The following is a 23,707-nucleotide window of genomic DNA, read 5'->3' on the forward strand; positions in this document are numbered from 1 at the left end:
TCGAATGGTCACTAAGCGACTGATCATAAGTCAAGGACTACCTTTAATCCAGTCCTTAGAAACAGATGTTTGAAGGAATTTTCAAACCAAAGGACAATTACATAATTACAGTCTAATTATAGTCCAAATATTATGTTTCTGATACAGTGGAAAATCCTTTAGATGAGATTAGTGCTTTGTAAGGCGAAAGTAGTGGCAATTGGCCATTCAAGCTCCAGAAGGAACATGAGCTTGCATAATTAATATTGATGGATATTAATATCCATATTAATGCAAAAAATATATATCAAAAAGAACTCTACTTTTGTTTGATACATTACTCCAAAACTTTTGATTGTATTGGCCATTCAAAATTTAGGAAATCTCTGAAAGCAATGGATATATTCCAGTATTTTATTGTTCCAATAAGTGGTTTCTGAAATAGCCAATAGCAGATGAGGCGGATGAACAGAGTACTGGAAACAACAGGAACGCATCTGCATACCGCAGGGAGAGACAGAACAACTTGGCAAACCTTTAGTATAGGACCACAAGAGTGGGCCAAGATTTAATGGAACACAACATTAAGAGGTAAAAATGCAATACAAGCAATTTCCTCCAGTTTCACTTTTTTAGCAAATTTACACCCATTGATATTTTCATTGGCTATTGAAAAGTATTGCACGTACAAAAATAATGCCAATTCATGGTCAAGTAGACAGCAACCTTCCTAATTTGAACGTCACTTTGCGAGAGTGATAGCATGAAACTTCTGTTGCTATCAATCTATTTTTATTTACCTTATCAATACTTAAATCTTTGAAAAATCAGGCTAGTACTTTCAAAAAGTTCTGGGAGGGCAATATATGAAAGTGGAAAGGTGACATCCAGGGGCGGGTTTCAAAACCCGCCACTATCGGTTCGCTTGTGGGCCGCTACTGGTTTGCTCGTGGGCACGCATGTACAGAAGCATACGGGCAGGTGGGCGGAGCCTCCTGTTGCTGCTGCTACTGGTTCACTCGAGCTGGTGTGAACTGGTAGCAACCCACCACACCACTGGTGACATCCCTTTACACTGTAGTGAGCCTTCATCTTGTATTATAAAGGTCAATCCCTCATTTCAGAAACCTGACCTTCAGTTTTATTTTTTCCAGTTCAGCTCTTGAATTTTCCTTCGTAAAGCAAATTTATAAACATAAACAACTATTTTTTATCAGCCTCTTTCAGATTTGCTCCCTTTTCAGGTTTGTCTTTTATCCCCCCCACTCCCCAAATAAAATATGGTCGCTGTCTGCACCTTACATGTAAGGCTTCTGAACTGACAGCAAGAGATCGGCCGAGTAGGTAGTACCAAGCAGATCACTCCAAAAACGGGGATTTCAATTCAGGTCTAACTTTTTTTTTGCTAACTTTTGTTGCGGATTGCGTCGTCTGCGGACGAGCATCTTCAGTTTCAGTTCAATGTTAAAAGTTTATCCCCTTCGGCTTGGTTTTGTTTCTTCTTCTCAAGTTAACTTGCAAAAAGTCCACAGGCCTCGGACCGGAATCTTCCTTTGCCTCCTTGATGTGAGAATAAGTTGGCAATCGTAGCTCCTTCGCTGGAGGAACCCTCTGGCGAGGCTGCTGCTTTTCCTTCCCGCCCTTGGGCTAAGCGTCCGTCCGTCGCAGCAGCCCTGGCCAAGGCCCAGGGAAGAGGTTCCTCCAGCCCCCGTAGAGCTTCCTGCTTTCCACAAGGTGCCAAAGAAGCCGCTTCTCTGCGGCAGGAACTGAGAGAGGTAGAAGAGAGGCTGGGAGGGAGGTGCTGCTGCTGCTGCTGCTGCTTTTACGGCCGCCGTCGCGCCAGGCCGGGGAGGCGAAAGAGCGAGACTCGGGCCGCCCTCGGCGAAGACGCCTGGGAAGCCGCACGCGACCCCGACCTGCTCCCCTTGGGACGCGCGGGGAAGAAGAGCAAACGAGACAAGAGCCGGCGCTTCCCTTCCCTCCCGTCCTCCTTTCCCGCCCAGGCCGGACTGGCGCCTGCCTTTTCCCTTCAGGGGGTGCCGCCGCCTCCTGGGACCCCTCACCCCGAGATGCGACCATGGACTGCAGGATCAAGTAAGCGCGGGGTAGGGGTGGGTGGGGGAAGTGTCAGTGGAAGCGGGGCGGCGGGGCGAAGTCGGCTGAAGGAGGAAAGGCGCTCGCCGGCCCGCCGCGGAGAGAGCGAGGGGAGGCGTCAGGCTAGGCCTCAAAACCACCCCCAGCCCCACTTGGCATGTGCGCGGCTGCTGAGGCAGAGGCCGGCCGGGGACGGGAGCCGAGGTCAGCAGGAAAGAGGTGGGGGGAGCCCCATCCCCGCTTCTGCCGCGCGTCTGTCGGGGGCTGCAATCCCAAACCCGATCGGCGGGGAGAGATCCCTTGGCAAGCGCTTGGGCTTGCTTAGGTGGGATCCTCCGGCTCTGGCTGGGCTTGCTTTGTCCTTGGTAAAAACTAGCTTCTCGCCCAAAGCGACTCTCCTCCCCCTCCTTCCCTTCGCAGCATGAAATCCGACTGTCCTTTTTTGAATGGCCGACAGTATAATACCTGCATTCCTCCCGTCTGCCTTTGCTTGGCTCTGCCTCTGCTGGGTTTACCTTGTTGACCAGTACTTGACACAAGTCAGCAAGATCTCCCTAGTAAAGCAGGGACAGCACATTTGTGCAGAATGAAGTCTAAAAAAGAAACACAACAGGCCAAGGCAGGTGTTTTCTGATTTCTTGGCAACCTACAACCCACCTGAACAACTACTTTATCCTCATTTCTGGTGCACAGTCTCAGCCTAGATATGAACACACCGCACACAGTGTGTACCTGGGTATCTTAATATGTCAGTTCCCCCTTTCTCCAATTGATAGGATTTGAAGAATAAACAGTATAGTACTGTACTGTATTGTATGCCAGGTAACAATTTGATAGGAGCACCAAAATTCCCCTTCATTAACTGAAAAGATGGCATGTGTGGCAAGAGGGGGCAGGAGGATGTTGGCAAGGAAATTCCCATGACTGAGAGGAATGTGAGCAGAATGATGCCACACAATTAATGGAGATAAATATTTGCTGTTTTTAATAATTTCCACGGTGGGTTGGAAAAATATACACCATTTGAATATCTATGCCATTTCCAAGGACTTATTTTTAAAGCGAAAAATGAATGAACTATTTCCTCATTTGGCGATTGTGGTTAAAATCTTGACCTTGCAAGCCTTGCTAAATTTTGCATTCTGAACTAGTTTTAATAGTTTTGCAAACTGACAATGATCTGTTCATGGTGAGCCAGCTGGAATAGACATAAAAGCCCTTGCTTCTATGAACTGGCTTACATATTGAACTGGTTTGATACTTTATGGTGCAAAGTAACACAATTTGAAAGGCCTGTTTGTGAAAGCCTAGAAGCAGTTATACAGAAAACAGAAATATTGACCTATGAGATGTTTATCTAGTTTTTAAAGAAGTTGTGGTTATAGTTGGAGAACCTGTTATCATAGAAGTTTTCTTTTCAGTCATTGTGGGTACTTCTGGAGTTAGCAAACTTAACTACACAAACCATTGCAGGAGAGAGCTCAGTTGCAAATCCTATTACAGCTGCAATCTTGTATACAGTTGCTAAGGAATAAGTTAGCCTCACAGAAGGACTAGTTTCTAATTGAGTAAGTATAGTATTTACATTGTGTAAAGACGCATAACAACTAATCCAGAAATTGAAAATGGATTATTTTTAAGGGTAGAAGCCCCATGAATATAAATTTGGTAAAATGATAATAATTTCATGACTATTTTAATACACTGAATTTGTGTTCCACAACACATACGTTTATGCTTCCTTAAACAACTATGGAGTTTAATTTTATTGAATGTAGCACATTCAGTTCCAGTTGCTGTTTAATATCTGCTATGTCTGGCCTTCTATTTACATATTTATTCATTCTTGTGGTCAAGTAGTTATGTAATCAATCAGAGGGTGACTTCTGAATTAGAGTTTGGGGGATGCTCACATGTTCATCTGCATGAAACAGTAATATTTGCAAGCTCAAATAATTATTGAAGAGGAAATTACAGTTTGCTTATTGCTTCTCAGTTGTTGTTCTGTCTTAGATTACCCATTCCCATTCTAGCACTTTTCAGTATTTTGCGAATAAATTATTTGAGTTATTGGCTGGAAATTTTAGAAGTTTAATTCCAACACAACTGGGAAACATGATTCAGGGAAAACTAATATTAGCAAAATTCCATTAGAGTTGATTGTAAAACAAAAATACATGCTGGGCCATAATGTCAAAATGAGGATAATCTTTCCTTAAGCCATTAGGTGAGTGTTATTTAAACATTGGTGTGTACGGATTAAAAAGTCTTTATCAAATTCAATTTATTTCAATTATATATAATATTTCTGAGATCATATTTTATATTCTACATGGCCAGTAAGAAATAAATAAACATTAGAACTGCAATAGCAGTTGCTTTGAAAATTTATAGAGGACTGTAATATGTATAGGAGTTGGGAGGAATAATGTGTAAGGCATACATTGTATGACATTACATAGGACATACTGGAAGTGTTGCAAGAATCACAATGAAATTGCATGGTGAAAGGTAATCGATTTGCCCATTCACCAACTGTGAAATAATAGAATCCTTCATGTTACAGCTACAGAATTTGAAATAAATGTTGAAAGAACAACTGGCTAATGTATAGGATTATAAAGGATATAATATCAATAGTTTACATACATATGTACTTTGAGTGTATTTTCCTGTGGTCATTTATCACTATTTTATACTGTTTATTTTAATCCCTAATGAAGAAAGGGGAAACAGTTATTTTCCTAAAGATGTAAAAGAAATGTTATTTCTAACTTGCAGCAAGTTATAGCTTAACTCTTCACTTTCAGTGTCAATTCCCACTTCTGTTTATCCTGGCAGGATTCTCTTTGTCCTTCTCAGTCATTCAGTGCTGAGAGTTCAGTACTAGAGTTGGATTAACCATTACATAATCAAATGAATTTCAACAGTCAAGCTTAAATAATATTTGTTGAGTTTGCATTGTAATGCAATTCTATATGTCTCAAGAACGGTTGGTAAATAATCATTGTGTATTCTAAGAGACAAGTAATTATGAGTCAATACTATTATGCAGTTTAATGTTATAACAAACATAGCATTCCTGTGATTAGATTATTTAAATGTTTGTGACTAATTCATGACTAGTCAGATATTTTGTTTTTACTTCCAGAGAAAATCCAGAGACTACCTTTGATTTGGTGATACAAGTAAAATGCCAGGCTTCTGAAAATGAAGGTAATGCACATGCCTTTATATTCTGCATATAAATTAGTTGTGCAAAATGTAACAAGTTATATTTTTAATGTGGATAGACTAATTTAGTTAGGAAATGTGCTTAATTGCTTTTTATTACGGTTATTTTTAGGAATAGAACTATGTAATTATAGCTTACTACATTACATATGTTTTATATACTATTATTAGCTGTAGCAACAACAATAATATTTAATTAGAGACATACAGTTTGCTTTGAGTTTGTGCTTTAACCTTTTTTCAATTTGCACATTATAATGGATTCCGTAAGTTGTGTTTTAGCAGTACATATAATTATGATGTTGAAGAAGGAACCCTCTTTGGCTATGTACACATAAGCATTTGTGCTGCTAGTTTAAATCATTTGGTTGCCATTACTGTGGATAACATAACAACATAGCAAGTGGATAATGGTCATGTTAGGAAGGAGAGATTCATGGATAGTAACAACATTATGTTTTGTCTACTTAGATCTGGTAATCCTGCTTAACTACAAAATAAAATAAATATTTTTCTCAGGATGTCTCCCCAAATAAGCTTTTGTATTGGTTTAATCTTTAATTTTTAAAGTTGGATTTGGAAAGAATACCCAGTTTAGAAGCATTGTAGAGAATATGGATTAGCTAAATTCAAGTATTCATGATTTCTGCAGGTAGTCCCCAATTTATAACCATTTGTTCAGCATCTGTACAGGATTATGATGGTGTAGAATAAAGAAAGTTATGACCCCTTCCTGAAGTTATGGGTGTTGTAGCACCTTCGCTGTCATATGGTCAAAAATCTGAGTGCTTGGTAGTCCACCTGCCCTTGCAACCAGACGTAGAGTGCTGTAACTGCCCCCTTTCATCTATATGTCCTCCCATCTTAGCCACCCACCCACGTGTGCAAAGTTGTCTCAACCTTGGCAGCTTTGGCCTGCTTCCTGCTCACTTCTTTCCACCCCATTATGCGTAGGTCCACTTTTGCATTGTTGTGCTGACAGGTGTGCTGAGCTGATGTGAGGCACAGCTTTCTGTCATGGTTTCTGTGCACCATTCTTTAAGCGGGTCTCATTCTCGCGATTGCACTATTTGGAGAAGCGGCCTTCCAAACCTTTGCAAGAACAATTGTATCTGATAGCTTTCTAGCCTTCCTAACATGATCCTTCTGAAGGCTAGATTGTTTCTGCTAACCCAAAATCTAGGCTGGGCATAATACAGGTTAGCAGTGCAGAGTGCAGCGTGGTAAGGGTGACTGGAACTGGGCTAGGACTGCTTCCCACCTTACAAGACAAGGTGCAGGGCTGCCAAAAAGTCAGAGATGGGAAGGAAATGGGTAGGTGAGGGGAGTTGGAGGTTTTACTGAGGTTTGGGGCTGGGAGGGATGAGGTATACAACAATTTGGAATGAGTGGGTCCTTGGCTAATGATTGGTAACATTTGCTTAACAAATGGCAACAAGGATTGCCAGGTTTGTGGCAATCCCAATTGTGATCATAAGTCGAGGACTACTTTTAAAAGACAAATGGAAGAATAAGCATCACTTGTTAAAAGCATGGTATTCCAAATTTGTATCCTCTGGACCAATACAAATAGGAAAATCCTTGCACGGTGCAATTTCTATATCAATGCTTCCCAGGAGAAATTCCAGAACAGGTTTTAAGACATTAGTCAAAAAACCATAAAACCCCCCCAAAAATCAAAATAAAGTAAAAACCAGGCAAAACATTTAAAATATGTAAAAGGATTTTTTAAAATCTACCTCAGTAACAGAAAGGCTGGGGCATGCCCACTTTGACAATATATTATCAAATTAGGACATATGATTCCATTTACTATGGAAAATTCTTCTAAACAATGGTTCCAAATGGAAAGTACAGTATATTAGAGCCAAATAATTTTATAACTCAAGGTGAGGTTTTTTTCACCGAAAACATTTTTCTAGAATAAAATTGAAAATGTGCCATTAAAACAACGCTTCAAATAGGTTCCACAGACTTTCTTCAAAAATAAACATAATGATGAATACAAGCTAGATCAGGACTGTAAAACTTGTGACCCGCGGGCCAGTTGCGTCACGAGCTGGCCACGCCTACGCTGGGTTTAGCGAAGGGAAAAAAGTCATGATATGTCACGTGACGCTGCCCTGACGACACAAGTTTGACACCTCTGAACTATATCATTTCTTGGAAGTGGGTTCACATTACTAGAAAGACACAAAGAAAATCTGGAAGGTTGTGAGGAATATCTTGAGAGGCTAGAGGGAATAATAGAGAACATGTTTATCAGCATTGTTTCTGGTAATTTTTTTTTTGTGACCAGCCATGATAACCAATGATAGTCATTTTGTGACTGATCATCCTCTCTGCCTATGGCTATCATTTTGAGAGAATCTTTATGAAATAACTTTCAAAATCCAAGTGGATTGACTGACATCCTCCCACCTTACTTAGGGCTGCTGATCATTTAATTGGCTTCCTTTCATCAACATTAGACTGGAAAAAAGTTCCATAGGTACTCAGGGACACACACACTCTCAGGAACACACAACCACAGATAATAATTTATTTTTAAAAAAGAGAATGAAGAGAATGAGATAAATCTGGTGACTTGCTATGTATCAAATGGAAATTTTAAATCTAGTGAAATTAAGGTTTTAAATACTTGTGCCTTTTTCTTTTGTTTATATAATGTAACAAGCTTGAAACTATCTACTCTTTTGGATTGGAGGAACCTGTTATTTGTTTTGGAAGTGGACTAGTCTAGTTTCAGGCTCTTATCCTCTGACATTGCAAGACAAATTTGTGTGATTGGTGATTAAGCCATTCATGAAATTTTAGGCTGAGCAACACGGGAAACGACTCACAAAAAACAATTCTACTTATAAATCTCTTATTGTCATATAGGGAATAAATTATATCTCTGTGTGGTAATTATGGAATTGTACATTGTAAGGAAGGAACTTCAAAGATAAATTATTCCAAAAATAAGATTTTGGTATTTGCCAAAGGCCCTAGAGCTGATAAGTTAAATGAATAACCAATTAAATATTGGGGGTAGGGTTCACTTCTCTGGTGAGTGTAAGGCCCATTAGGATTATATTAAGCAAAATGCCCCAAAATTGACAATAGCTCTGCAATCTTTCTATTATTCCAAAGGGGCAAGATTTATACTGAGTTTTTAAAAAAGTATTTGCAGCAAATGTTTATGCACAACTCTTACTTGATGTTCACACCCATATAGCAGTTTTGCTCGATGAGGGAGAATACAGCCTAAATTTCTAAGGTTATTTTTCAAGGGTGTGAAGTGTGCCTAATGTGGTCCTTTGTCACGAAACTAGTATGATTAGAGTGGAAACCAGCATGTGGTTATGTATATTTTCATTCTGATAGAAATGCTTTTTTGTTTTATTTTGCTGTGGGCTTAGGTCTCTCAATCCTGGCTGATAATTTAGAAAAGTTAATTGAAGTTAATTTATAAGAAGTTGCAGAGTGATGGTTTTTTACAGGACATATTACTGACGATTTATACAGGACGTATTACTGACGCCTATAAGTAGGTGGCATCAAGCAACATGTTAAAGATTTAAAAAGTCAATTAGATTTGTAAGTCCTTCCTAAGATTTTTTTACTAGTTGTTTTCCCTTTTTTAGACCAGCAAAATATTTAAACCAAATATCTATCTCTAAATTTAGGAGAGTACTAACTGTAGATGTTTTAATGCATCTAACAGCTATCCTTGAAGGAAAGTTCGGAGAAATTCCTTATTTTTATGTGGCGAAGGAGCAGTTGAAATACAGCTCGTATATTGTTGCATTGCTCATTTTATTTATTTATTTGCACCCCGCCTTTATTATTTTTAAAGATAACTTAAGTGGTAAACTTATCCAACACACACCCCTACTCTTCTTTTCCCTACAACAATAATCCTGTAAGGTGGGTTGGGCCAAGAAAGAGTGACTGGCCCAAAGTCATAAAACACTTTTTGTTTTATATCCTCAATATTAACTAAATTCCTGGATCATTTGAATTTATTTTATATACTGTTGTTAGAGGACCTATACGATTCAGTCTCTTTGAATATAACTAAATTTTGTTTTGTTGTTTATAAAACCACTGTAATAAAAGTTACCGTTTATTTTTAACTTACTTCGTAAATTCAGTTTCTACCTTTTAGATGGAATTTTGGTCATTGACTGTAATAAAGGCCTGACTGATGAGTAATAGTGAGGGATTTGTCCTTTCTGCTCCATGAACTTCATTTAAAAATCTTATTAAACATTCAGACTGATGTTTCCTACTGTTTTGAAAGGCGCTAATGCTGTTTATTCCTGTAGCTGATTTTAGGCTCTTCTAGAATTTTATGTCTCTGTTGCCTTTTAAAAAATATTTCACTTATATTTATGAATCCAATATAACATGCACACATTCATCAGTTACCCAGCTTTAGCTTTAAATGGATTTTCATGCTAGGATAAGCGTTTGAATATATCATACTTAAAAATGTGACCCATTCATTGTCTGCGCCTGCACTCTTTTCTTCTTTATAAAAGAGATTTGTATTTTAAATGGGTGTTCTTTTTTTTTTTTGTATCCCATCTGCTTGCTGTGCTTGATCTTGCTGTGAAGTAGAGGTTAGCATGTGACATCACAGTCATAAATGTTGCTGGGAAATATCAGGAACAGAGAATATTACCCTCTAAAAAGACTGAGCAACAAGAAAGACTGGAAGCAAAAATGATGCTCATATGGATAATACAACTTTAATATTTTTCTGGGATTTTCATTACTCTTTAAAAATAATTTTAGTATAAAATTTTAAAAAAAACTGTTGCCTTGTTATCATGAATCTACTTATGTTCTGATAGTAGATACTGAGAGGATCTTTGCATTAGTTAATGTACATTGACAGTATTTTGCAGATTGTTTTTTTGTTATGCATAGTATTTAGCTATTCCTATCCTTCTTATTGCATATGATTAATTGATCTGTTACTTTGGAGTGCTAACCTCAAGCAGAAGGCTTTCAAGTTCAAAGAATACATTTTGGAAATCATTTTCAATTTCAGTATAACTCAAATGTAGATCATCCAGATTGTGCTTTAAAAATAAATAAATCTGAATTTAATCTAAGATCTTTTTTGTCAAGTCCCTATGCCTATATGCAGTGGTACCCATGAGTGATCCCCGTTTCCCCCCCAGTAATGTCACCCATGCAACATTAATATCTCCATGTAGCCTTTTTAGCTTTGTGACTCCCTTAGTTTTTAATATATTGTATAGAAGTGTGTGTGTGTGAAATGTTTTAATAGTCTGTTATGAATGCTGCCAGTTATAGCTCATAGGCTTGGTGGAACATAACTTCTGCTGGCTGGATATATATGTGATATTCTATTTATGGCTTGAGGAAGAGTGAGAGAGGTGATGTGAAAGATGTAATGGTTGTGTAGCAGGTAAGAGCTTGTACTAGAATTGATGAGACACAGGTTTATGTCCACTATCAGCTATGGGAGTTTGCTGAATAATTCTGGACTAGTATTACCAGTTCAACAATCTTATAGAGCTATTGTTATGAGAAGAGTCCCACAGCATGAGAAGGTAAAGATCTCCAAGTAAGCCACCCTCAACTCATGGAGGAAAGGTGGTGATATAAAATTGTGAGTGTCATTGATGTCAGACTGCTGGCAATTATTTAATAAATACATGTTATTACCATATTTCTGATTGGTAAATTTTTCCAAAGGAATAATAAAGTGGTGCTATTTCTCAAAAGAGCATTTCTCAAAATGTGAATCTTCATGACAGACCATGTGAAGTAGCAAGGTTGGGTTATGCAAATAAGCAAAACCCATTTCTTTTGCAAGCAATATTAACAATATTCAGTTTGACTGGATCACCTGAAAATGTGGAGGCTGAATGAGAAAATTCTTGGCTTGTATGCTTAGCTTTTTGAAGGCTATGTTTATACATTGAATTCCAAATATAGCAATGATAGGAGAGGATGGACACAATTAAGGAAATTTTTTTGTATATTCTTTTGTTAGTTTAAATTTAGACATATATCTTTGTACTGCTATTGAACAAACAGGAAGCCTTATGTGATCATTTCAACCAAGCTTGCCTTAAATAGGCAAATTGTGGTGTACTTTTGTCATAACTCTAATGTATTTTGAACCTTACGTAAACCACGGCTCATTTACAGAAGCTGACTTTTTAAACTTGTACAAAGGAACTAAAGGAAGTTACCCCAACTTTTGGATTTATAATAAAGATATGACATGAATATTGCCAAGTTTAGAAATCTTGATAATCTGCTGGTTAGTGACTCGGAACTTGATCATCCTACATCAATTTGCTGATTGATGTAGGATGGGGGAAAACTGCAATATATCTCTCCTAATAATTGGTTCATTATCTTCTTAAGGCACAAGAAACAATTTTTTTTAGGCCTATAGACAAATTTATAATTGTGAGCTTAGTGTGGACGCCTGTCTAATCACAAAAAAGAACTTGTTCAAAAACAAGGCAGAATTTGAGATGGACCCTAAATGTAGAATAATATTTATTTGTATATAATGTGATCATCTTGATTTCCAAAAGTTGAACAAGTTTATCATTACAAAAGCACACATTTTATACCTCATGTTCATCAACCAAACATACTGAATATGGACAATCTTTCTCAGCCATGATGACCAAACACACAATGTTATTGAACAAGTGATTCCAGCTTTCTTTTTTTCTTTCTGGGATTGCTACCTTTCTCACAGACATTTCTCTTTGGCCATTAAATTCCTTCAGTGCCCTGATTTTAATCAATTCACTTTTATTACATGTAATTTTTAAGGCAATTGATTGGATAGAGGTAGCATGCAAAGCTGCCTGATATAAAATGACAACAGTGGTAGTAGCAGTAGGTAATGGTGTATTGTGAAATATTTTTATAACCATAGCATCTGGAGATTATTTTTCTACTCCCATCTTTCTCTGCTCTGTCAGTTACTTGCACTCATTTCTCATTAATGTTTCAATTCCCTTTAAAAGATTTTCCAAAACCAACATCGTCATCTACAAAAGCCCTTAACTTACGTTTCTTTTTTAAATATTTATTCCTACAAAATCTTGTCTTATGTTTCTGTTCAGTTTTTCAAGACCCAAAATAAACAAGAGAGGCGATAGTGACCTGCATTCATTTCTTGGTGGGATGCTTGTTCAGTACTGTCACAGGTGGTGCTCTTAAGGTGCTATTATGCTCCCATTTTTAACAATAGTATTTTTCCATTCAGAAGACCAATTGAAAACAGTCAGATGGAAAGTCACAGATGGTGTCATTATTGTAGTATGCTGGGATGACCATAAGTACAAGCATTCATCTAGTGCCATTGTAAGTTTGAAGAGTTACTGAACAAGTGGTTGTTAAAGGAGGATCACCTGTATTTGTACATATATTGAATTATGGAATCAAGAACCTGTATATTCGATTGAGAATTATAAAGAATTAATAAGTAAAGGTAATCTTTGACCTACGACCACAATTGAGTCCAGAATTATAATCATAAGTCATTGGCATCATTAAGTGAGGTGCCATGTGATTTCCTGGCTTAGTGATTACAATCCTGGCTCTCCCTTTGTGATCGTAAGGTGGAGCACAAGGTGCCTCGGGGTTGGACAGGTCTGACACCTCCCCAGCTTAAATGTGTCCTGTGTCAGGCCTCCCAAGATATCTGAGCCATCCCTTGCACATCTTTCTGCCGCACTGGGTTTCATATTTTTGGGCGTCATCCCCCACATCATGCTTCTCTCCACTTGCCTCTTCCGACATCACCTTACCAAAATAGTGCCCAGCTGATACAACACATGGGCTTTCTGCACGGGCCACCTTGCATCATTCTGGAGTTGGGTGCCAATTGCACAGGGTCACAATTTTCCAAATTCTGAAAGAATGGCAGCCACTTCCAGAATCGTGTGAGGTAACCTCTGCAAAAGGCCTTGCAGCACATTGGCTGATTCTCTTTCCGAAAGAGATCACCTGATGCGCCATGTAGCCTTCCTAAACGAATTCATGCCATTATAGAAGTGGGCACTATTGAAGCAGCAATTCTTGAATCGCAAAAGCTGAAGTTGCTCTCAAAATGGCACCAGCTTCTGGGATGACACGAAGGGGCCTCTGAAAAAAAAACATGCGGCATATCGACTGATTTTAGCATTTAGCACTAGTTGATTGTACTGTTTATTTCTAGCAGTTTTTTCTTTGTTTTGTGCACTTATTCTATACCTATTCCTGCACCTTGTAAGAAAGTTTACTTCATATACTATATATCTTGACTATAAGAATAAATTTATGTTTTACATGGGGGGGGGAGAAGTAAGTTGATTTTAATTTTTAGAGATTGTCCTATTAATTAAGCTATATGGTATATGGGAAGGACCTTGGGAGACTGGGCAAAGAGATGCTGCCAAGACAACAGTCAGATAAGAGACAGCATAGCCCACACAGCTAGAGGGTGGATGGGCAAGAGTTTCTAGTTTCTTAGGCTGTAAAGGAGATGAGGGGGAGAGGAGAATTGTACTTTCATATTTGCAAGATTCTGTCAATGAAGCTTCACACTAAAGCAGAATTGGTTTTGATTCTATGAAGCTGATAGAAACAGAAATATAAATGTTTTCATTGTTTGCTTTTAAAGAATTCTGAATTGGAGTAGGAATTTTTCAAAGTCTATTCAGTTTATAATTTATACATGAAAGAATTTGTATCATATATAGATAGTCCTTATTAGGTAACTGTTTCAGCGATCGTTCATTAAGGTCACAGACTTCAACTTGTTAACTTGTGGTTAGAACCTTTTAGGGAAGTGCTGTATTCTAGAGAAAAGCAAATTATGAAGAAATAGCTTGTTAAAGCAATCTTTCCGCTGGGGGGATGGGGGGAAACAAAACAAAACAAATAAAATGGTCAGACATATGATATTCTGAGAGAACTTTATCTGAATGAGATTGCAAGCAATCAGAGTCTTTGCAATCTCTCCTTCTCTGTCATGTGGTTTGCTTATGGTCATTTTTCTGGAGCCAAATGCAGTTACTAGACAAGGACTATCTGTATTGTCATTGTTTTATTTTTCATTTTCTAGCCGAAAGGTGTCCCATTCATCACAAATGGGAAAATGCTAATTATATAACGAGTGTGGAAGTTCTGGCCATCCCATGATTGCTGAATCATGACCCAGAGACTTCAGCCAGAATGACTACTAGTAAGATATAATGTGTGGAGCTAACTTGGGGGTGACTAGGGCATGATTTACTGCAATCCTTCTGATCCAAATTCAAGTGCAGTTTGTGGATTAAGTAAAACCTGTGCAAATGCTGTCCTAAAGCTATAATTGCTACCTCCTCTTAGAGCAAGAGCCACAAGTTTAAGAGAACCTCCAAATGGTGCACCAATTCTGTCTGGGTCAATACAGAGGTAGTCCTGAAAAATCTTCAGATCGGGGAAGTCTTAGAGACCACAATCGTCTAGTTGAAACCGAGCCAAAGCCTGTTGTTCCCCTTCCAGTCCTGACAGATTTTAGACACTGGGAAAGAACTTCAGTGGCATCACTTGTTTGGTCCTGAATGAAGAGGTATAATTGGGTGTCATCAGCATAGTGATCCAATGCTGCCTGATAATCTCCACATGTGCCCTAATGTAAATGTTAAATAGGAGCAGGGAGAGAGCAGAGCCCTGAGTAATTCAGCAAAGCAATGTCCTTGAATTGGCTCTATCCCACATTACCAATGTCTTTATTTTCAGCCAAACATATGCCCATTCATAGCAGTTAGTTTGCAGAGGCTTTATTTTTGATATTAAATAATATAAGAAGTAGCAGGCAGGATGCCTGTGCAAGTGCATGTATGTCCCCAAAAAGTTCCAAACAAATTTGGAACATTACCTTCATGAGTTCCAGCAACCAGAACCCAAAGCAGTGGGTGACAGTGATATCAGGTTCTATTCAAAAGCCAAATGTGAGAAAATTGCTAGTTTGGGTTCAAATGACAGTTTCAGGAGCAAGAGAGTCAAGGTTTTTTGTGCAGTCCACAACAAAATTTTGCTGCTACCTATGGTATGTTAAGCAAAGTTCCTACCAGGAGGATCAATCAAAGAACACCCTTGCTAGGTGAAGAGCATTCAGAGTTATTTTATTATGCATCATGTATGGTGTGCCTGGGAATTGGATGTTGCTCCAGCAATTGATTATCCCCTTTACCAGTGCCCAAAATCACAGCTCAAAGACTCTGTCTACTTCCTGAAGACCAACAATTCAAATTCTTCCCTGATAATTGGGTGAATCATGCCTCTGTAGGACCTGTACAAATAGAGTCTAATTAAGAGCAAATCCTACAGATTCCTAAAATTGCCTTCCGAGCACCGTTTCCCAAAACCCCCCTTAGCCAGGAGGGATTGGATCACCCTACACAGGGTGGCCAGTCAGTTGTCTGTGGATGTGACAAGTGTGTAAAATTAAGTTTTGCGCACATATTGCCACAAGGTAATGCCTGAGAAGGATTCTTTTCAGTTGGGTTCATTCTTTGCTTTCTTCCAGTAGTGCTCTAAACTAGTGTTTCTTAAATGATCTGTGGTGAAGGATCAGTTTTTAAAATTTCCAATCTGTCATGGACTGTAATTTTGTAAAATATGATAAAAATGAATTATTAGAAAAAATGAAATTAGAAATCCCATTGACAAAATACAAGCCCAGGTTTTTTTACATTTAGCAAACATAAAATTGCATTGATCATATGCTTGAATATTGTGGCAATGTAAGATTGCTATAAATATTTTAAACATTTTTGAATTTGTGGACTGGTAACAGTTCATGGGCTGTGCTGTTCCATAGACCACACTAAGTAGGACAGTTCTAGGCATCTCTTATGCTGCTTCATTTCCGGGAGTCCTGTAAAAACCAAAGACCTCTTTAGGATTCTTGTGCATAGAGAATCTATCTAGCCCTAATACAGTCCTAGGATAGAACCATTCACTCATTCCAATAGCAACTAAGGCTTCAGTGGAACTACGGAGTATATTTGTCAGCCCTTTGAGTTAGTCTAGACAAGAAGCATGAACCACACGTACTAATACTACCTTTATTATAAAGATACAGTCATAGGATCTTGCAAATCTGAAAGTGTCTCTCCCCTCCATTAATTTTACTGTCCTGATAACTAGGGAGGCTCCCTTTTGAGATGCTTTTTCTACACACCACCCCTCCTATGGATTTAGATTTTGTTTACCAGACAAAATCTACACTGGGCTGTTTCTCCTGTCTTTTAAGGTCATTTCTACATAACCTTTACAATACCCAAGCTCTAAGAATAAACTATGTCTTTGAAAATCCACAGTGTCCATCAGGCACATGAGGCAGACCAATTTCCCCACATGTTAGTGTAGCTTCAGAGAACTGTAAAGCCAAGAGGGTATAATCTGTATATGGGAAGAGACAGATGATAATGTCTCCTGACTTCCAATCATTTGCCAGTGTTCTGAGATAAAAAGCAGATTCAACATGTGTGTGAACCCCCCTCTCCCCAGTGAGTTGGGTCAGAAGAAATCTGGGTTGGTTAGGTCCATTGTGGCTATGAACTCCTGGCAGCCTCTGACTCCACAGGCATATTAAAGTCTTCCGTACCATAAACCTGGGGAACTTCATTGCCATCCCGTTCATGGACTCCAGCACCTCAAGAAGGCATGCTGCTGAAAGGCTGGTACATGGTCCGCTCAGATCCTACAGTCCGACCTCACAAAAAAGAAACAGCTATCTGCAGAGCAGTAGTTCTATTAGCTGTTCTGTTAGGGTGCCACAAATATAAGAATTGTTACAATGTAGGACCTGAGTTCATGATTGATGGCATACTTGAAACTTAGCTGGGTTCAGCTGTCCCTGAACAGCACTTAGCTAAGTTTCAATAATGCAAACAAGGCCAGTCTTTTCATCTCCATTTTAAATCATGGATGAGAAAGACTATTACAGCCTAAATGTATAACATTTTGGAACTTATGTTTTTGGAGTCCCAACAGCTAGCCTTTGGGGCCAAGCAAAGGGAACTAAAAGGCAATATCAGTACCAAACATCAAGATTGGCATTCCTCTGGCTCCTTCCATATCTCCCTTTGCCCGTATACAATAAATAAGTAAGAGTCAGCATACAGTTAACCTAAGAGGAAGTGCTTTCTGCAAGAAAATTTTAAATAGAAATAAAAATAAGATTCTTTTTGGCCTCTTCCTTTCTCTCTTCAAGTTGAATAGTAGAAAATGCAATCTCATTTATGCAGTGATGAGTCTAATTTATCTCATTATACTTGTCTAATGTAGGATAATTGCCTTAAATGTCACTGGTCTTAAAATTATTGATCAAACTAGATGGGTCAGCAGCCTAATCACCTCTTTGGACGTCCTTTGCATTTTCCCTTCCTTTGAAATACTTTTCAGAGCAATTGACATCTTCCATTTTATACAAAATCTGAAGAAAAAAAGTTTGGTTAAGCTAGGCCAAATCTTCATTAATATAGATTTTATTTGAAGCTAGAGTAAAAAGGTAAAGGTAAAGGTTCCCCTCAGTAGATATTTGTGTTTGGCTTAGTACATTTGCAAAAGTAGTCAACTATGTTTCAGTCAATAAGCTAAAGTTTAGTATGATATATAAACAAAGTCATTTTTCCACCAGGAATGTCTCTCAGATTAGTTAACTTTCCGTTTTTCTGAAGACCATGCTATTTCTTCCTTAGCTCCTTTATCTTTCTACTCATTGAACAGAATGGTACACTGTTTTTCCCTTATGCTCCATTATGGTGTCTAAAACTTGAATGAATAATATAGGTGTAGGTCTTTTTGTTATGGAAATCCAGTGATGAATTTATTCTATAAAATAAAAGGTTTAGATTTTTTTCTTATAATTTCAGTACTTTTATGCTAATATTTATTGAATTTCTGTTGAATTCACTTAATAATTCAATCCCCCACCCCAATGTAAGGCTTACTGCATGGAAAAATAATTTCCTTGTGGTTAAGTGTATCAGCCTTGGGAAATACTTTATCAGAAAGTGTGACCTTACTTTAGTATTACAGGAATGTCAATACTAACCTTGCCAGCAGGCATGCTATTACAAATGTCTATGACAGCCATAAAGTTAATTATTAAAATCTAAATATAAGCTCATAATATGTGATATAAAATAATAAGAAACCGAGCACCAATAAGAAAAAAGACAAGTATTACTATAAATTGCCTTTCTTCAACTGTTATTTGAATTTTAACATTAAAATATTTAACTTTTATTTTAGAAGGAAAAAGGATTGTTCTTAGATACTGATCTTATTCCAGTTCAAAGTTGTTATTTATAGGCCGGAATATTACATGTGATTATTAATATTTATTTTATTAAAATGTGTAGAAAGATTTTCATTTGTTTACTGAGCAACTGGTAACCATATTTGGAAGAGAAAAAAAACTTTGAAAAAGAATGTGATAAGAGAAGCAGAAAGGGGAATTTCTTATTTACATCAGACGGTATAGAAGTAACATGCATCTGTGTATTGGTTTTTTTTCTGAATTGCATTAGCTGGTCCTATTTTCAGCTGCAAAAGCTGGATTCCCAATATAAGCTGATAGTCATGAAAAGTAAAGAACTGAATCAACAAGTAAAAGTTAACACTTAAGTGAGGAATCAAAGCCAAGGAATTTGGTACATATTGGAATTGGTGCCCAAGGCCATGCTAAAAAGAATAACATGAGTGCAACCAGAAAGTGAGAATGTAAAACAATACTTTCTCTCCAAGAGATCCAATTTGGATAAATACAGTCCTTTCTGGACTAGAACTTACTTAATTGCTTAGTGAGAAACTCTAATTCAGTGGCTTGCTTCTTGGGGCCAAGTTCTTGGTTTGTCCCACAGCAGCTTTCAGTAGCATGGTATTTTTTCATAAATTTCAGGAGCAGAGCCAGTGGATGTGAGCTCAGTCCCTTCATGCTTACTAAACTCGCGCCATGTAACTGGAAAAAGGTTGCTATTACAATACTCTCATGTTTTCTGAATACAGTATCAAATCATTGCAACAGAGCAATGTCTTCCACTGGATGATAGGGAGTAGTGGAGAACTGTGATGTATTTAGGGTAGGTGATTATTTTCAGTTGCAGCTCTGATATGGTGGAACATTCTTCTTAAGATTTGATTGGCATCCACATACTGGCCCTCAGAAACTTTTAAAACTTTTAAAAATAGAGGGATTTTTCTTTGAAGATCCTTTGGAAATTAAAGATCACTGTTAGGCTTACATTAAGTGCTTTTATTTTGCTTGTATTTTTATTGGCTTTTATGTTTTTATTCTGTTTCTGTGTTGTAATCTACCAGATAATTTTTGTTGAATTTGGTGATATATAAATACAAAAATCAATTGGTCAATCAATAAAATGTAATATATGATAGTGCATATTGGGAGGAAAAAAACACTTCCTGTAGATAGAAAAATGTGCTAATCCTTCATTTCATGGAACAATATTTCCATTGGTATGATTCTAGATGGTCTCATTACCAGTACATATTCTACAGTTTATTCCATTTTATCATTTCTTATTTCTGACCATCTTATTCCTTCACTCATCTGTATACTTGGTAAGCTATCAACTCATCAGTAGCATCAGCAACATTCAATACCCAGAATACCATTATAAACCTATGCAGCGATAATACATATTTGTAAGATGTTCGCATAATTGCAAAGGATGCATAATTGCAAATTATGGATAAAGTTGTAAACAACGGATTTCTCCTGGGAGGTAAATCATGTATAAAACTATGTCCTCTTTGAGTCAAATTCAAGTTCCAGTTGCTTCGTGGAAGTTATGCAGCTTTCTTTAGCAACAATAGGGAGATGAATTGCCACTGGTTTCTTCTGAAATTTTGTTCCCAAATTCCTGTGCTTTCTTTGTGATCTCCCATACAGTTAATGCCTAGGTGAGATCTTGTTTATCTTTTAGAATTCAGTCAAGGTCAGCAAGATATTGTTATTTCTGTAGGCACAAAACGAGTATGTCTAGATCAGTGACGGTGAAAAGGTCTCATGGAAACATTGCGCGCATGCCCTCGGTGCTGCACACCAGAAAAGGTGAACTTCCGGGTTCTAGCACATACACGTGCCTGGCGATCAGCTGGCCAGCATGCATGCACAGGCCAGTTTTTGGCATTGCCGCGTGCGTGAAGGGACACACTCCAGAAAAGCCGAACTTCCGGGTTCTGGCATGTGCAACAATCAGCTTGCTGCTGGGTATGCGCACACCAATTTTCAGTACTGCAGCATGCACAAAGAATAGCTGATCATCTTGCGCGCATGCGCACCAGAAAACAGGCAAGGCCGTGCACGCTGTATGGCAGAAATCAGTGAATTGAACTGAGATCAAAGTCTTTAGACCAGTTCAAGGCCCAGGCAGCATTATATGCTATAAAGTCTCCTTTTCAATTAACAGCTTTCTGATATTTATAATGCACTCTGGGTTTTACTCTCATGCTTTTTTCCTTTATTTTAAAATTACAATAGTAAAAATGCTTAAGCTTTTATAACAGGAAAAATATGAATCTGAAGATATCCAACATAGATTAGCCTAATAACAGAATGGAAACCAAGACACTTCAAATTTATCTTATTATTGAATGCCATGTTCTAAATTGCTGAATCATATATCTTGCCAATATGATATCCCATATATCTAATAAAAAGCCATTTTTAATTGGACTATTCACAGGAGTAGCATGAATAATTTATTACACAGTGCATGTATTACATAGTGCAAGTATTATACAGTCATTGATAATAGTGAGAAGCAAGTGGTATGTAAATAATTAGTAGCAAGTAAGTAATAAGTAGTAGTGAATGTATTATACACTAGGTAATTGGTAATTCTTTGGCATGTCCTAAGTTGTGAGTGATTTCGGCAAATATCTAATTGAATAAAGAACCATGAATTAATGTAGTGCAGTGATTGTATTGGATTAGAACTGGGGTGATTCAGATTCAAATACATCCTCAGCCATGGAAGCTGGTGAGCTTGGCCCAGTCATTTTATAACTCAGCATATCTCACAGAATTGCTATTGGGAAAAATGCAGTAGGAAAAGCTTTGAACTCCTGGAGTTCAAAGAATATGTTCTTTTTCTTCCACATTATTGTTTTCTTTCTAACATTATTGTTATAAGTTGGAATCAATATGATATGGAAATAGTTTACTCTTGATTTGTTAAAGAGGTTTTTTAAAATGGCTGATGGAATCTAAAAATGACATTTTTTCATAGCAGGTACATTGAGATCATATATTACCACTAATCTTGAATACATATAGATTATAAGAGACAAATCATATAAGATTAAATGTGGATTATTCTGTAATGTCTCTAATAAATATCAGGAGATTGAAAGAGCTTTCTAGTTTTATCCCAATAAAGCTGAAACTGATTTAAATATTAATTCCATTGACAATTATTTTATTTTTAGAGAGGAATGGCCTAATATGATAAAGATCCATGAGCCTTTAAAATCCTATTCTTCAAAGTGCATGTGTTAGAGAAATTAAAAAGAGGTTGTTTGGAATGGGAGTAATTGAGATATTGTAAATAACAAGACATTTACCACTGTTTTCTGGAATACGAGTGTGGCATTTTATTGAAGCATATTTTTGGATGTAATTATTAAAACATTTAATCAATCAGTTTGGTGTAATGGTAAGGCATGAGATTGGGAACCAGGAGATAGTGAATTCTAGTCCTGCCTTAGGCATGAAGCCAGTTGGGTGACACTGCACCAGTTACACACTCTCAGCCCCACACATGTAGTGGGGAAGCACTTCTGAAAAATCTTGCCAAAAAAACCTGCATCGACTTGCCCAGAAATCAAAAGCTAGCTCAAACAAACAGTCAAACAAAATGCCGCCCTAAGAACAACATGTCAGAGATCCTGTTCAGATATAATGCTAAATAGAAGCAGGTAAAGATTACCAATTTTTTTTAGCGATTTGGTCATGTCTGATCTATGCCACTGTACAGTAGTAAAAATCTCACAGATATTTGAAGATATTTTTCCTCCTTCATCTCGATGTGTTATGTTTTTAGAGTAGGTGTGGGCAGCTTATTGTCTCAAGGCTACATACATTTCTTGGCCTGGTTCTCAGCCTAATTTCAAAAGTAAGCAATAAGTGAGGAATTCAGATCTCTTACAAAAATGATCTGCCCCTTTCCATTAGCCTGCGGTGGAGGGAAAAGATAATAAAAAGGGGGTTTTGAAAAAGAGAGAAAGATAGAAAATGAAGTGCCAGTAAGTTTGCAAGCCTTGGGTTCTGGCCCCAATTACTATTTAGTTCCTACCTGTTCCAGAATTTCCTACTGGCATATAGTGTGATCCTAACATATGCCTGTACTAATGTGACCTTTTCAACTAAAGAATGGATTCTTAGTTTGTTCCAGAACTAACAATATGACACAACAGTAACTGACCTTCCTAAGAATTCTGAACATTTAATTAAAAAACTGTATTATTTCATTGGGTCTTTCATGGCTGCTGATCAATTTTGCATTGTTTTAGTTTGATTAAAAATAAATTTTCTTTGCTTTTTTGCTGCAATTTTATTGTCCTGTATTTTTAATAATACATAATATTCCTGATTAGGGAAACAGATGATCTACAAATATTTTAAATCCTGAAACAAAGTTAACTGCAAACAGCAAAGTAGGACAAATCATGGCAACCCCAACCCCATAATGACATCACGCAGAAGCCTCTTTTTTTAAGTGTCTATGTTGTGACTCTGCTATGAGGTAAGACTTAGATAGTGATGTCCATATTCTTTTGGATGCTATAAAAACACTTATTTTCCAGGTAGGGGACTTGAGACTCCAGGCATGGGTTGACTCTTGTCCTATAACTCTATAGACTGAGTTTAAACTGAAGAGACGCCCTCTGCTGATGCTCTCAGTTTCAACTCAGTCTTGAGCTCAGTCAGACCTGTGAAGAAAAGCTTTTGTGGTTTTTCTTCATTTTTTTAGGGAAGAGTTGAACCTTGGAGTTTTAGATTTCTTGTAAGCTTGCAGAGAATCAGCGGAGTGGTCTTAGAGAGCCTCGGTTCGAGCCATGGCTTCTGCAAGTGAAAGTTTTTCCGGCACTAAGTGCTCGGCTGTTAGGAGGTCGAATACACAAGACTCACTGACAGCGGGCACCATTTTGAAAGAGCTGGAAGGCCCGTTAGCCCGAAAAAGCTTGGGAAACGTTTTCTTTGCTGGCTCGATGGCTGGGAGCAAAGCCAAAGAGCGGAAAGCCCGTGGCAGGCAGGAAGAGACACCAGAGGTAGTGCGAACGTGCGGGGAAAACGCGACACGGCTAGCCTGACTCACTGCGGGGGCAGAGTTTGCCGGGC

The 23,707-nt window shown here is 37.8% G+C and overlaps 1 protein-coding gene and 1 long non-coding RNA gene across 3 annotated transcripts in view; one reads left to right on the forward strand and one right to left on the reverse strand.

Moving 5' to 3' along the window:
* The first annotated feature begins 996 nt into the window (after window positions 1–996).
* Window positions 997–23,707, forward strand: part of DENND1B (DENN domain containing 1B) — a 196,729-nt gene continuing 174,018 nt past the window's right edge. Inside the window, exons 1-2 of one of the 2 annotated variants that reach the window (XM_034437461.3) lie at window positions 997–2,073; window positions 5,225–5,289. In XM_034437461.3, the coding sequence (XP_034293352.1) occupies window positions 2,057–2,073; window positions 5,225–5,289 (82 nt within the window). In that variant the 5' untranslated portion in view covers window positions 997–2,056. The remainder of the gene's footprint in view (window positions 2,074–5,224; window positions 5,290–23,707) is intronic. The other variant, XM_034437462.3, reaches the window with a different exon arrangement.
* On the reverse strand, window positions 17,810–22,719 carry LOC117677309 (uncharacterized). The gene is made up of 2 exons (XR_004594740.2): window positions 22,662–22,719; window positions 17,810–20,321 (listed from the first exon to the last, which is right to left on the reverse strand). It is a non-coding gene; the product is annotated as an uncharacterized LOC117677309 (long non-coding RNA).

The sequence above is a fragment of the Pantherophis guttatus genome, chromosome 3 (assembly GCF_059756535.1).
Source record: "Pantherophis guttatus breed Tessera chromosome 3, ASM5975653v1, whole genome shotgun sequence".
NCBI classification, from domain to species: domain Eukaryota; kingdom Metazoa; phylum Chordata; class Lepidosauria; order Squamata; family Colubridae; genus Pantherophis; species Pantherophis guttatus.